General features: G+C 35.4%; 1 protein-coding gene across 1 annotated transcript in view; it reads left to right on the top strand.

Moving 5' to 3' along the window:
- The first annotated feature begins 14243 nt into the window (after positions 1 to 14243).
- Spata16 (spermatogenesis associated 16) overlaps positions 14244 to 15757 on the top strand; it is a 28615-nt gene continuing 27101 nt past the window's right edge. Inside the window, exon 1 of the mRNA XM_005338050.3 lies at positions 14244 to 14412. Within this exon, the coding sequence (XP_005338107.2) occupies positions 14254 to 14412 (159 nt within the window). The 5' untranslated portion in view covers positions 14244 to 14253. The remainder of the gene's footprint in view (positions 14413 to 15757) is intronic.

The following is a 15757-nucleotide window of genomic DNA, read 5'->3' as shown; positions in this document are numbered from 1 at the left end:
AGTGAGCCACAGATAGCCTTGGGGAGCGCTGAATGAGAACGCAGGAAGAGAAAGGGAAAGAAAGGAGCCAGTGCATAAAAGAGAGACCGACAGACAGAAAAGAGATCACTGCAGTCCAGGAAGGTGGTTTTAAGGAGGAAGCAACATTGCAGGGAGATCAAGGAGCTTCAATAACTTGAAGACTTAAAAACTGGTCAATTCCAGCCTTCCACAACAAAAGAAAATATTCCTGATTAGAGAAAAACTATTTGTCTTTTTTTCCAGGAGTTAGATTGGGGGAAAAAGAATTGAAAGAATGTGGTTTTCCAAGAAATGTAATCTGCATAAACTGTCTTTGATATTATTTTTAAAGCATCTCCTTTCCTAATAGTAAAAACTCAGAATGATATCATGCCTGCAAACTGATCTTTTAATAATAAATTTAGGCACAGTCATCTAAATTCATCTTCAGTTGGGATAATTTGTAAAGACATGCATTAAAGGACTTATTTCCCCCAAGTTTTCTTGATACAACAGAAGCAAAAAAAAAACAAAAAAGACATATTTTTAATCCATTCCACTTTTCTACCGAAGGACAATATAATCTGATTAACTTTCATATCCATCAGAAGCACAAGGCTTTTCGGACGCAGGTAGAGGTTTATGAGCACAAAATTGAGAACAATTAGCACTCAAATTAATGTTACATGAGATTCAACATCTGGTAAGAGTGTTGTCATTTTGGGTCATAGACCACCTGCTAGGCTAGATGTTCATACAACTGCAATTTACTCTGCATACAAATGGAAGAAAAATGATACTTCAAAAAATTTTTTTTCTACCACTTAACAGTTTTTATTTTTTAGGGGACTCTCACATTTTAAAATTTTAAAACACATTTTGAAACATCACATGGAAGTTAATAATGGACTGAGTACTAGGAATAAAAAATAATTTTATTTTTATAAGCATATTTTGTAATAAATTAGGTATAGTGCTAACATTAATTTGTCTGGTTCATCTTATTACCAGTATTAATATTTGTCTCCTCTTTATCCAGTGAATATTCAAAGGTAAGACAAGGTCAGGCTCTTTATGTCATCTACATAATAGAGTCCTCAAATATCAGGTCAGTTTGGGCAACAGTGCTGCACCAGAAAATACCATCTCAAAGGTACTCAGTTGCCTTTTCACACAAATCCAGTTCTTGGAAACTTCAGTAGAACAGGTAAATTCTTCCCTTATTAATCATTGAGTAAGGTAGACTTAGGTTGGAAACAGATGATGTGTCTGGATTGTCTTTTGCAGATTTTAAAAGTAAAGAAACTTTCTGCATTTTGAAATTGAACTGTGGAAATCACTTTTTTTACCTTGCTTATAGAAATGAGCCATCCTTTTTCAAAAGAGGTGTTTTATAAAGCAAACACCAACTGAAGAAGCATCTAATACTGCAATCTGCATCTTAAGGTGCCTAAAAACTTCTCTGTTGGTTCTGAGAACTGGAGCATTGATTGTACTTCCCTACGTTGAGAATATTTATCAAATATTTTCAGGCTTCTGTTACATGTTCTTCATTGGTTTTTATATCCATGATCCTAACTTGTCAGGGGGGCTAGTTTCAGAGGGTTTTTTTGACATTCAGTGCCTGACTTATATGACATATATATATATTATATATATATATAATATATATGTTGAAAGTATATATATATATATATATATTGTATATAAACACAATACCTTTATTTCATTTGTTTATTTTTTTATGTGGTGCTGAGGATCAAACCCAGTGCCTCACACATGCTAGGCAAGCGCTCTGCCACTGAACTACAATCCCAGCCCCTGACTTTCAGTTTTGATCACTCGATTAGTGTAACATTAGGCAAGTTTGTAACCTCTTGAAGGTCGGGTTTCACCCTCTATAAAGTGGGCTTATTGATATGCCCTGACCCCCTTGACAGCTGAGTAAAAAAAAGATAGTCCCCTTAAAATGTATGATGCAGAAGTGTGAGATAAATGTCAGCCCTCATTGAAGTGAAGGGGTGACCCGATCCTAAGTCACCCAAGAAAAACTAAAGCATGTTTAGTATATTTTTGTTCTGTGAATTTGGTTTAAGAGGTGTTCTTTGATATTCTAACTCTTTGAATAATCAGCATACATTTTAACTCTCCTTTTAACAGAAAATTTTGGCTAGTTACGTAGTCAGCCTTTGTCAAATAACTGTGTTTGGGGGTTCTATGGAAAGGCACAAGGCAGCTGTGGTTGGAGGGGGTAGTTAGAAGAGGTTACAGGAGAAGGGAGGGTGGTCAATGATTCAGTCTCCAAACAGAAAAACTCTATCAGCTTTAAACTTTGGATTTCTCACAAATCTTAGTTTGAACGAAGATTCAAACTAAAAAGTGAAGGCAGGAATGGGGGTTGGATCAAAGCACTTATGGTGCCAGGAGTGGTGGCACACTCCTGAAATCCCAGCGGCTAAGGAGGCTGAGGCAGAGGATTGCAAGTTCAGAAGCCAACCTCAAGAACTTGGTGAGGCCCTATGCAACTTAAATCCTGTCTCTAAATTAAAAAAAAAAAAAAAAAAAAAAAAGCAGGGGTGGGCTGGAGATGTGGCTCAATGGTTAAGTGATCCCCATTACCAAAAACAACAACAACAACAAAAAGAAAAAAGAAACACCACCTATGGTTTATTATGTCTATTATTTTTTAAATATTACCAGTTTTGAAGGCTATATTTCAACAGTACCATGTGAATTTGGATTCTATGTCCCATCAGTGTCCCACAACTTCTATTCAGAAAATGGAGCAATAGCACCAATCTTAAAGACAATACACAAAACTCTTTGAGCATGAACAAATAGAAAATAAATACTTGGAAATATCAGCCCATATAGTCAGAAGAGAGGTGGGAGGGAAAGGGAGGGAGTAGGGGAATTGCACGGAAGATGGAAGGAGACTCTCATCGTTGTACAGAATACATGTATGGTGATGTGAGGGGAAAAAAAAAGAAGTGTGTCACCTTAGATTGGGTAGAGAGAAGTGATGGGAGGGGAGGGGAGGGGATTGGGGGATAGGAAGGACAGCAGAATAAAATAGACATTATTATTGCTGTATGTATATACGTGACTGCATGACCAATGTGATTCTGCAACCTGTACACTCAGAAAAATGAGAAATTATACCCCATCTGATTCAAACGTATGATATGTCAAGATCATTGTACTGTCATGTGTGACTAATTAAAACAAATTTTAAAAAAATAAAAAAAAAAAAGATTGAGTTTGTTCCCAGCAGCTTGGGAGGCTGAGGCAGGAAGACCGCCAGTTCAAAGCCAGCCTCAGCAAAAACAAAGCACTCATCATCAACTCAATGAGATGCTGTCCCTAAATAAAATACAAAATAGGGCTGGAGATGTGGCTCAGTGGCCAAGTGCTCCTGAGTTCAATCTCCAGTACCCACCCCCGCACACACAAAAAAAGGAAAAGAAAAAAGAATTGAGTTTGTTTTAGAACCATTTTCATGATGTTTGAATTAGTTCCAAGTCTAATTACTTTACATGTAGCACTTTAAATTTCCTCCTATCACTATAGGAAGGATGGTAACTAAATTAATTAGCTTTAGATTTTAATTTTCATTTGGTTATTTTTCTCTTTCCTTTTATATGACATAATTTCCTTACATCTTAAACTATGAACAGAAAAAAAATCTATTGAGAAGAATTACAAAAATATTGCCTGCAAGCTGGTCCTGAATGTCTATTATTTTGAAGATGAATAAAAATGACCACATAATCTAGCCACACGTTATTACTATGCTTTGTATGTGTTTAGATTGCCAAGGAAAATATAAATAAGGAAGCATGATTTCGATATATTATCTGATGACCTTTTTAATTTTATTTTGCATCTTTAATGTTTATATTTATCATCTTTTCCAAGTAAATTCTTAAAAAGGGGGGGGTGTTGCTGAAAATAATAAAGCTAAAATGAAGTCTCTTAGTTCTTTTTCTGTCATATTTCAGACCTTCAAGGACTCCACCTGTTGCCTCAGACCGCTGACTGGTCATCATTTCCTCCTCAACAATATCTCTTGACTCTTGGTTTCAAAAACAAAGAAGATGGGAAATTTTTGGAAAAAATATCAAGTAGGAAACTTCCAACATTTACAGGTAAATTACTTGGACTTTTTTTTTTCATGGAACTATTACTTTATTTAAATACAAAGGAAAAAATTAACAAATTATTTAGTATACACAGAATTAATTTTGATGGATGCAAGTTATTATCAGTTATTTATAAATGTACAAATATTTTTAATATTCTGTAGCTTGTCTTTTCATTATCATCATGGCATTAGTTGAAGAGTAAGTGTTAATTTTACCAGTCTATTTTATCAGCTTTTCAATAGATTTTACTTCTGATTTCTTTCAGAATTAAAATGTTTCTTTTTTTTTGAAGTTTTATAGTACATTTAGGCTTAAGATTGAATTAAATTTTTTATATTTATTTATTTTTAGTTTTAGGTGGACACAATATCTTTATTTTTTTATATGGTGCTGAGGATCAAACCCAGTGCCTCGCACATGCCAGGCGAGCGTGCTACCATTTGAGCCACATCCCTAGCCCCAAAATTGCATTAATTTTGTAATAGCTTAAGAAGTGGACTAACATTCATACTTTTCATATGGTAATCAAATTTTCCAGCATATTTTGTTGAAAAGAATTATTTCTTCAACTTGCTCAAAATAGATATATTAATCTATTTTTCCATCCTTTCTCCAGCATCATACTGTATTGACTATGTTCTTATGGTGCAAATGTGGACATTACAAGTGTAAATTCTCCAACTTTGAGATCCCTTTCCAGGTTGTATTGCATGGTTCTAGTTTCTTTGCTTTTAAAACAGCTTTGGAATGACTACATTAATATCTGCAAAACATACTGGAACTTTGCTTGAGATTGTATTAAATCAATAGAACTCTTATTTATGAATATTTCAATCCATCAATATGCTGCATCTCTGCATTTAACTAGGAATTATTTAATTTTCATACTGACTGCTTTTGAGTTCAGCAGCAAAGTGTACTCATGAAATTTCCTGATGTGATTTAAGGGACATTGTTTGTGAGGGGCATCATATTTCTAAATACAGTGAATGGATATCTTTCTGTCCTCCATCCTTTAGGTATAATGTTAAGTAGTATCACCACAAAAAGATGGAGAAAAGACTCTAAGTGATCCCAAGAATTGATTCTATTGTGTCCTTCTGTCCTTTTAATAACTGTTAAAATAAAAATACTAATTAAAAAGATTAAGAGCATCTGGCATGGAACATATATAACTCCTTATAAATTAATTAGCTAAGGATTTAAAATACATTTTCAAAGTCAATCAGTAAGAAAATTCTTCAGTCTGAGAGGAAAACAAACTTTGAGGTTCAGCAGTGGAGGGATCTGAGAGGCGGGAGAACCCTTTGGGAGCTCTAAAGGAGAAACCTTGCAAATGAAAGTCAGTAGGTGAGAACGGGTCATGGCACTTAGTAATCCAGAGGAAAAACAAAGAAGGGGATGTGTCCTCAATAGAATGTATTTCCCAGTTTCTTCAAACCTCATTTGGGAAAAATCTCATGTATATATTAGCATATTTTACAGATAACATATAATTCAAATATATTATGCATGTAGTATATAAAGCTTATATATAATATACAATATGAATATATAATATATATATGCATTTTATGTTACATGTTCTATATGTAATATACATATAGAACATGTAACATAAAATGTATATTTTTTTTCCTAAGTAATCTAAGTGTAAATATTTTCCCAGGAGTTCACAGTTCCTTTGCATAATCTCTGAGAAAGCACAAATAATTCCTTGTGGTAATCTAGCACTGAATAATGGATGCCTAGGATCCCAAAAAGGCATCTCTGTGCTTGCATCTGCACCCTCAGGGACACAACATATGCGTATATGTTGTACATTATGGACTTACTCTTATCCTTCAATATGGTTACAAGGCAGGAACCCTGCATTGTTCATAACGTCTTATTCATCAAAGGCCTAGCATGCAGGAGGGCCTGGGCTTGGACTTATTAGTAACTCTTTCTGATCTTTTTTGTGGGTTGGTCAACAATACCTGGGATTCTGGTTCCAGTAAAGCTTTCCTGAAAGAACACACATGGTCCTGCAGTGCCCAACCCCCTCACTCCAACCACCTCATCTCAACCACCAGCATCACTGATGCCTCATCATAGTGCACTAATACCACTTGTATCATCATTCATTAGAAAATGTAAAAGACATTCGTGCAATAAAACTGTTCTATGAAATAAAACACATAGCCAATAACAACTTTAAATCACTTGGATTACCTGCAGATGTATTAACATCTGTTCCACTCTTATGTAATTAGCCAAGAGCTTAGATCTCCTGAAGAGTATTACAGTTCCATGGTATTCAGAAATTCTAGTTGAAATTTTCAAAAGTCAAGAAAAATATTTACATGGAGTTGAAGTCTCGAATTTATGGACTGAATTCATGACCAGTTGGAATTTACTCCTTCAGCTCTAACCACATAATTAAGAATTTGCGTTGTGTCTGGTGCTGTATCCTCTGAGGCTTATCTCAGCTTCAAGCTACATTCAAAAGTCAATGGGATCTGCACATTTGAATAACACCTGAGAGGAACTAGACAAGAATCAGACACATTTATGACAACATTTTTTTTTCACAACTCAGGAAAAATATACTCTGCAGAGACAGGTAAATTGTTATAGGCTGTCTCTTAGATCTCTCAATCAAGAAACACAACCAAATGAATAGATGACAATTTCTAAAGGGCAGTGTCTCCTCTGCCTTTCTCCTCGTAGATCTTTCACTGTTATACATATGGTCTAGAGATGGGACAATTTCTATACTAAAGATTTCATATCTATTAATATTTGGATATCTATTTATAGCTTGCTAAGGAAAGCATTTTGAAATGGAAGTCTGGGAAAGTAGTATAAAAGTTTACTGTTCCAATTTCTAGAACATAAAACTCCTTTCGGTCTGCTGACTAAAGAAGACACAGTGAGACACATGGAGACGATGGGGAAGCGAATCTTGCCGATATTGGATTTTATTAGAGGCACCCAATTGAATGTAGGTATACACGTTAGTTTTATTTGTCCAATCAACAACTATTAGACAATTCTAGAAGTATGGAAAGTTTATGGAGCGAATATTACAAATGCTGGGGTATTTTAGAAAAATTCATAGAAAATCCCATCTGCAAAACGAAACAAATTTTAGCTAATGATTTTATTCCTATTATATTGCAAAACCTATTACAATGCTACACTCTGCAATTTCAAGTATTTATTAAACTAGTGTTTCTTTAAAGAGATTTTTCTTCATGCCTTCCTGATAGCTAATTCAAGGTTGCACTGAATTTCTCATTTCGAATCAATAACAAAATTTTAGCAAGCACAATGTTTTCCCTATTTCACTTATTGAGCTATAGCATATAACCATCTTGTTAACTATGCAAGAATTCCAAGCTATTTAAGCTAGTGCCTCCATACCCTCCTGATGAATTGGATTCTACTCTAAACATTGGCAATTGATCTCTGTACAGCTTTAAGGTAAGTTATCTAAGCTCTTCCTAAGATCCAAGGAAAATATGCTTTTTGTACTTTACAGTCTTGAAAAGCCCAAAATATGACCTGAATTATGCAGTTCTCTTTCACAAAATTTTAGTCATTGTACTGAAAGTACATAAAGAGAACGACTCATTAACACACCATAAAGGCTATGGATTGCTCCTCTTTTAATATTTTTCAAAAGATCTGTTAAGTTGGAAATTTTAAAGAATTTTCTTTTATATTACATTTTTTATATTACATCATTGATTTGATGTTCTTACCTTACAGGGAGAATCAAGGGGGTCATCACAAACAGCTGCTTAACATCTGTTCAGCAGTTTATCTGCTCAATAACATTATTCAGCATTTTAGAAAAGCTATAAAATACCTAATCTATTTGCATGATTTGTAATTCTCTGCACTACAAATATAAAAGCACATTTTTACTGATTTCTTTACCACAAGGCTCCTTCTTCTCTACATGTTCCCCTCATGTATCTCCCCTGCATTGTTACCAATAAGAAATTCATCTCTGTCTTAGTTGGCTCAGACTACTGACAAAGAGCCATAGGCTTGGTGGCTTAAACAACAGAGATTTATTTTCTCACTATTTTGGAAGCTGCAAGTCCAAGATCAAGGTGCCAGCATGGTCAAGTTCTGATGAGGACTCTAGATTTGGCTTTCAGAAAGCTGCCTTCTGACTGTGTCCCCACATAACAGAGAGGCAGAACAAGCTCTGTGGTGTCTCTTCTTTTAAGGTTACTGATGAGAGCCCCAATGTCATAACCTTACTAAGTCTAATTACCTCCCAGAGGCCTCATCTCCAAACACCTTCACACTGAGATGTTCAACATATGAATTTGGAGGAGACACAAACCTTCAGTCTATAACAATTTCATAGGCTATGTTGCAAATTTGGGGCCCTACTCTGCAATCCACCATTTATGAAAACCTCTTACACACACACACACACACACACACACACACACACACACATCAACCTCCCCATCCTAATTAGAAATCCACATGTCACGGTCATCCAGTCCTCACAGTGGAAGTTTTGCTAACAAGAATCACCAACATGAAGCATTATTTGATCTCATAAGGGCATGCCTAGCCTGACAGAACCTGAGTGTCATGGAAGTTGTCTGTGCCCTCAATTTTTGAGAAAGTGTCTACCCTATCTAGTTACTAGTCCAGAAACTGATGACATCATTTGTGGCTGGTTCAGGTGCTGTGAAAGCAGGCTGGGCCTATCCAAGCCTTCCACACTTTCTCAACATTCACAGCTACTTTTCTTCTCACATTTCATAGGTCATTTCTGACCACTGAGGGATTTGTATATGATTGTATATTCATGTGCCTGAAGGCAATTTAAACATCAAATGGATTCTTAATATCTAATTAATAACAGTCTTCTTTAGAATCAGCCTCCATTCACTCTGCTGACTCCAAGGAATTTTCATCCACTTGCCTGTGTTTGCTTCTATGAGAAGTAATAATTTTTGTAAGATTGTCTCAAAGAGTTTTAATGGAATTGAAATGAATGAGGCTGAAGGTTTCCAGGGAACATAAGTATATCCAAATATTGGCCTCTAGGTTTCATATTTGCCCAGCCATAGCTTTACAAAGAAGGATTGAATAAAATTGGATGGAAAGGTAACCTAACTTAATGAAGCAAGTAATGAGCTAGTGACTAGAAATTATTTCTCTATGGTACCATTAACTGTGACCCAAGCAGCTCTCCACAGTATTACAAGTTCATCCTGGGTGTCTTTTTTTTTTTCTTTCTTTCTTTCTTTCTGGTCAGATATCAAATGCCATCCCACTCAAATGTGTAAACATTGTGTTGTCCGTATTGTTACCCTAGTTTGTGATACTTGTTGGGAAGACTCTTGTCCAAGGCTATGTTCTGGGTATGTAATCCTATGGCAAGTCACTTAGCCTCTGAGCTGTTTTTGATTATTTATAAAATAGGCTTATATCTGCAAAGCTCAAAGTTGTAAGACCAAAAGTACATAACCCATGTTGAAGCACTCTGAATGAAGAATTTTAGAAGCTTTCATTATTTGTCTGTGTTAGTTTGCTTTGACAAAAGTATTCTTTTATAGGTCTTTGTTTTTCTTTATTTAAGCTATGTACTTTGAAATTACATATTTTTCTTCTAATATGAAGATTGTGATAGTCTCCTGTTAGTTTTGAATTATTTTCCTTAGCTCACTTTCCATAGATCCTCCACTTACTCAGATCCGCCCACACAGCACCATTAGAGGTGGCCTCTCCAGCCTTGGAAGGACATGGCTGCCCACAGCAGGGCTAGACTCAGGACCGCAGCTTCACTAAGGCTCATCTGCCTCAACACACGTTGGTAGGATAGAGACAATCATCCAAGACATTTCCATCAGAGCACAGTGACCAACGTCTTGGTCTCTATATTTATCCTGAAGAATTTCAGATTTTTCAATTATCCTCGATACTAGTAACTGTGACATGATTTTGTTTGCCCACTAAGGTAATAAATCATCCATTTTGAACACCCACATTTTCATCTAAGCCTAATAGCTAAGAAATGCATTTTGTGTCTTATATCTTTAGAGGTTTTCATTCATTTTGACAATGTTCCTTAATGGAAATAATTTGGAATATGAAAAATATAATGTATTAAAACTTAACATTCATAACTGCAGGAGACTCGAAAATAATACTAGTCCTGGGTATAATACCATGACCAGAATCAGATATACCATTTTTAAGAATTACCACTTTTCTCTTAAGTCACATAAGTGATTGTAAATATGTAAATTCCTCCATAATACTTAGGCAATGCACATAATTCTCATGATTTATTCCCTAAACACATTGAATATCTAATCACCTTTTAAATATTAGGTTTGTAATATCTACCTGGTATCTTTAATTAGAAAGAATGTTAACTTGGCAATATAATAAATTATAGGTTATAATTGGTTGCTCCAATTTTTAATTTTTCTCCATTGAAATAAAGGATACATGTCTTTGTTCTCCTCAAGATGCATAAAAATGAATAACAATTTAGCTTCAATAGAAGCATATTAAATATAAAGTGAGTAAAAAAATTCTAAAACTAACAAATCACTCTTACTTTTAAATCTCTGAAACATGTCATAATCAAGAAAATTTTTTAACCTAAACATAGTAGAAAAATAAAGTAATAGAAGACTCCACTCAGGAACAGAGTTTAGGAGAAGCACATGTATAATGTCCTTTAATGTGAAAAGAACTTTCCTCCGGGATTTTGACATTGTTACCTTTGTTTTACCATTGAGAAAACTGACTCAGAGTAGTAATAAAGTTATGTTCACACAGCTAGGGGATTAGAAACGAGGGCTCAAAATCAGATATTCAGATATCATTCCAATACTCTTTCACTAAAGACATATTCCATCTCTTTGAAATCATAGTTTGATCCTTGTGGGAGGCAAACCATACATAAGACAACTTGAAAATGCTTCCATGGCTGGGTTCAGTTTTAAAAATGAACATTCAAATGTACGAACAAATTAGACTAAGAAAATTAATTGTGAAAAGTTTCCTAGGCAACGTGAATTTCCACCTCTTGCCGTAGGTGGGTGAAAAAGACAAAGGGCTTTCCTGGTCAGAGGGTGGATTCCATGATTTCCTTTATACACTTATGATAGGAGTCTCTTTGTCTTCACAGATTGCTCTACTACACATACAACATGTGGTCAAACAAGGAAGATTTTGTCATTTTAAGAGTTATAATGGCCACTATTCCATCTTTTTGTTGGTGGTGGTGGTGGTGACTTCCAATTCTACTGATGTTCATCAACTCCATTCAACCAGAAATCTTGAAATGATTTTTATCCTAATCATTTCACATGGCACTCTGCTTTTCCATTCGTTAATTTTATTTGGCTGCTGTCAGTTTCAAACCTTATGTACTATGCTTCCTGGGCTAAATGTTACAGAGTTAAAATAAAACCTCTTGCCATGCATGAAGCCCCCTTCACAGAATGACTTGCCAAAAGAATGACTTAACTAACCATGTTTTTAATACCTCGTTAATTTCCTCCAAGTGAAGCATAAAAAATGTTTACACATGCACATTTGAAATGAACAGTTGTATATGTTTCTACCCGCCCCCCTCTTTTTTTACAATTAATATCTCTGTGTTATGCCAAGTGAAATACATTCCAAATACTTGGACTCTGCTTTTCAGCAGTGTTATACAGTGCCACTTATTTGCCAAACATTTATCCATAATTGCTATTAAATCTAGGCAATTCTCTGACTGAAGCCTTCATTTGAACTTGCTATTTACCTAACCTTCATTGTACCGATGTGAGGTTTTAGCTTCAGTCTTGGCCACTTTATTACACTCTCTCCAGAAGCTAAGGAGCCCTTTGATCACTCCTGAAGTCTCATTAGGAGGACTACCTCCCTTCAAATTTAGCCTTTACTAGCACTAGATGTTTAAGCTAATTTCTTTATTTTTCATTATTTCCTTTATTTTCTTAAAGCAACAGCATTAAAACATTCTGTTCACAGTAGGTATTAATTTTCATCTTTTTCACTTTGGCTTTGAAAAACCCTCATCTTGTATAGGTAAAATTTTCATCTAAAGCTTTCTGATAACACAAATTGCATTTGCTTTTTGGACAAGGGAAGGATGGGTGACTATTAGCAGTCAACGATATTCTTTCCCTAGTATCTTATTCATAAGGAGCATTTCCTGTTTTGTTATGCATCCAACAATCAAGCTAACAAAGCACTGTTGCCTTCCACTATTTTTATTTTCCTGATGTTTTGGAAAATTACACTAATAGATTATGTTCCCATGCAGGCTGCAGTTGTTTCTGCTCTTTGGAGTTGAGTCACTACACCACTTTCCTACAACTAGCCCCATTGTTTCTTTTGAAGAAGGACAAAGAAAGCAATTTTTCTTTAGAAAGAAAACTGTTTCTCCTCCAACTTGCTTTCCTCTACTTGACAGAAGGCTATTGTTTAGCTACATGTTTAAGCTGAATGGTAAGCCAGCTATTTTGTCAATTCAAGCAACGGATCCCAAATTCACCATTTGCAATCATCACTCCTGTTGGTTTATAGATTTTCATAAAAATGATTAATCAAAAAGAACAAATTAGTGAAAATATAGGACATTACTTGAATGGCACAGAGATATATTAGGGAGAAATAAAGCAAATACAATGCATTGGTGCCTAACCTTCATTTATTTCCAAGGTTCTAAAAAAATGCTAGCTTCTAGAGGTTGCTATCAATCAAAATATGAGTATGGCATTTCACAAGAACTGCTTTCTAATTTCCAGTTGAAGTTCAGATGATCTTTAGTAATGCTAGTTGCTAGCAATTTTTCTCCTTAGAGAAAAGTCTAAAAAAAATCATAAGTCTGCTTTCTCATATTCCTGGAAAAAAATTCTGTTTCATAAGTATTCAACAACTAAAAGAGTCCTTATCAGATACTAATCTGTAAGATGGTGGTTTGTTCTCAAACTTTTGAAAATTGAAAATCTGGGCAGACACCTAAATAATTCATATTTCTAGGGTCAAATATCCAGATTATGTGATTCCCTGAATGAAGCCCAAGACTCTGTTAACTGCCTAGTTAACATCAAGCCTAAGATTCTGGTGCATGAGATCCAAGAGGAGTCCTGCCAAAAAGGGGCACTGGTCACCCTGCCTTCCTCTTCTGAGCACCACGATGAGCAGTACAATTGCTAAACTAAATCTTTCTGTGACTTCTGTTTCTCAGCACTCTCCAAACACAGCAGAAACCAAGACCTTTGTTTTAACCCTTATACACCACCAATATCAGAAGTACCTTTTCTGAAAGACAAGATGAGAATTTTATAAATTCTGTGTCTCCTATTGAGCATCTCAGTTTGTACTAAACTTTTTAGAGAAGGTAATATTTCCTCTTTTGTGGAAAGCAGTAGCAAAGACACAAGAGGATCTCCTTATTCTAAGTTGCCTACCTAAAAATGCTTAAAATACCAGTAGATTCATGGTAGGGAGTGGAGGGGGGGTATCTACAAATGTAGAGAAGACTGCTTCAAGATGGTTTATGGTTGAAGTGGTCCTAAGGGGCAGGGTGAATTGCTACGGGACAGGACCCAGTGCAGGCCATCCAATAAGTACTAAAGAGAAGGGCAGAGCCAGAGGTTTAATGTAAGCCATCGGAGTAAACAGAATTCAACTTGCATCAAACGTTTCTACATACATTAGATAGTAAGCAACTCTTAGCTCTTCTGATGCTATGGTGATGCAGATACAGTCACCTCCTCTAGTTAGACACAGCCTCCTGAGATCCCCACTAGGAGAGCACCCGTACAATTTCAGTCCATCTTTTCTCCTCAGCCCAGCTCCCTAATGCAGGGCAACCAGCAAACTCATCTCAACAATTCTGCAGAGAGCTCCCTTTTATGTTTATTCACCTACTAGAAAAAAAAAATGTTTAGGCAATTTTCTAAACTGATAGAAGAAAACATTGATTTACAATAGAAATTGTAGTTTCAAAAGATATAAATGTATTATACCAAGCCCTGACATTGGTGCCCAGGGAGAGGTCTATTCCTGTGGTTTTGCTCAACAACATTTCCCTTCACTGTGCGACCAGGGGAACATGTGTGCGTGCTCGGGCGTGATGGAGAAGTTGCAGTACGCCAGCCTCCTCAGCCAGCTGCAGAGAGTAAAGGAGCAGTCCCAAGTGATTAATCAAGCAATGGCAGAGCTAGCAACCATTCCCTATCTACAGGACATCAGTCAACAGGAGGCGGAATTGGTAAGTATTTGTTTTTCTTTGTTTAAGGCTTTCCCAGGCCCTGAGCCAACAGAAGAGTGATATGGTCTTGGGGGAAAAAAAAAAGTTGTGATAATAAATGTAGCCTGAAGGCAAACTCCCTATCTCTCATGAAGCATTTTAATGAAGAAACGGGAAAGTGTAGGGTGAATGTCTGGTTTTTCTTTGCTCACATGGACTAGTTTCCATTTTTCATAACAACAACTTTGTGATGTATTAAAGACAGAAAGGAACTGACTATTCATATTGTGTATCAGGCTTTTTGTTTTAATTTCAATGAAGTGTTTCTTAGACAATAAGATATACAATCATATGATTCTCTTCTAGGGAAAATGAGAGGACAAAAGAGATACATATATAGAAAAACAACCACAAAATAATCACTTCTAGTACTACCAAATATTGAAAGGACCAAAACAGCACATACTAGTACATTTATGTAAATCAATAAAACATTGTTTATTTGGGAAAAAAATGTAATTAGTAAAAAATAGCTGCTTTTTAAACTGAGTTTACTAGTTAACTCAGAAAACCAGACCTTTTGGCCTTATACAGACCCATTCATAACTAGTTGAGGGAATAGGTCACAAACAATTTTCAAATAGATGTGTGTATTATAATCATAATTAATATTAGAAATTGTAGCACCTTGTATGAAAAACAATTATTAAACAGTTAGCTGCCCATTCAAGGAAAGGTAAAATATACTCTATGTAGAGATCCTAATGTGTTCTAGGGAAGGGCTCTTTGCTTTGAAGCTCTAATTGAGAGTAGCTAAAACTAATTATAGACCTGAATTGACTTCACATAGTACAGCCCGAACTGATTTCCTGTAATCTTCAGATAACTAAAAGAACCTGCCCTTTTTGAGCTTTTAAAGATATAACCAAGAAATGATCTGCCAGGATTTATAATTTTCATCTAAACCTGTTTAGAGTGTATTAAATAAATACTGATATTCAGAGTAAGTATATAAAGTGGTCTGCCTTGCCAAATAATAAAACTGTGTATACCAAAGATGAAAACTATGAAGTAAATCTATTAATCAAAGAATTACTAAGTCAAAACTGGCAATAAGACTTTCTAAACCTTTAAGGTTGTGTGCAGAACACCTTCTAAAAGGCTAAGTAAGTGTTTATCCTGCCATTTATAAGGCATTCAGGAGTGCAGTAAGTTTGGAGCTTTCAAAGAGCATATTATAGCCAATTTTACATGATTAATGCTCCTCTGAGATAAGAGAAAGCAAAGAAAATGTTAATTTAGGAAGCCAGCAAAATGTTGATCCTGTCTTCCTGAAAAGCACATTCAAGATTTAAATGAAAAATAC

Source organism: Ictidomys tridecemlineatus, chromosome 3 (genome assembly GCF_052094955.1).
Source record: "Ictidomys tridecemlineatus isolate mIctTri1 chromosome 3, mIctTri1.hap1, whole genome shotgun sequence".
Lineage (NCBI taxonomy): Eukaryota > Metazoa > Chordata > Mammalia > Rodentia > Sciuridae > Ictidomys > Ictidomys tridecemlineatus.
The sequence above is the reverse complement of the archived record's forward strand: the minus strand, read 5'-3'. Positions and strand labels throughout refer to the sequence as shown.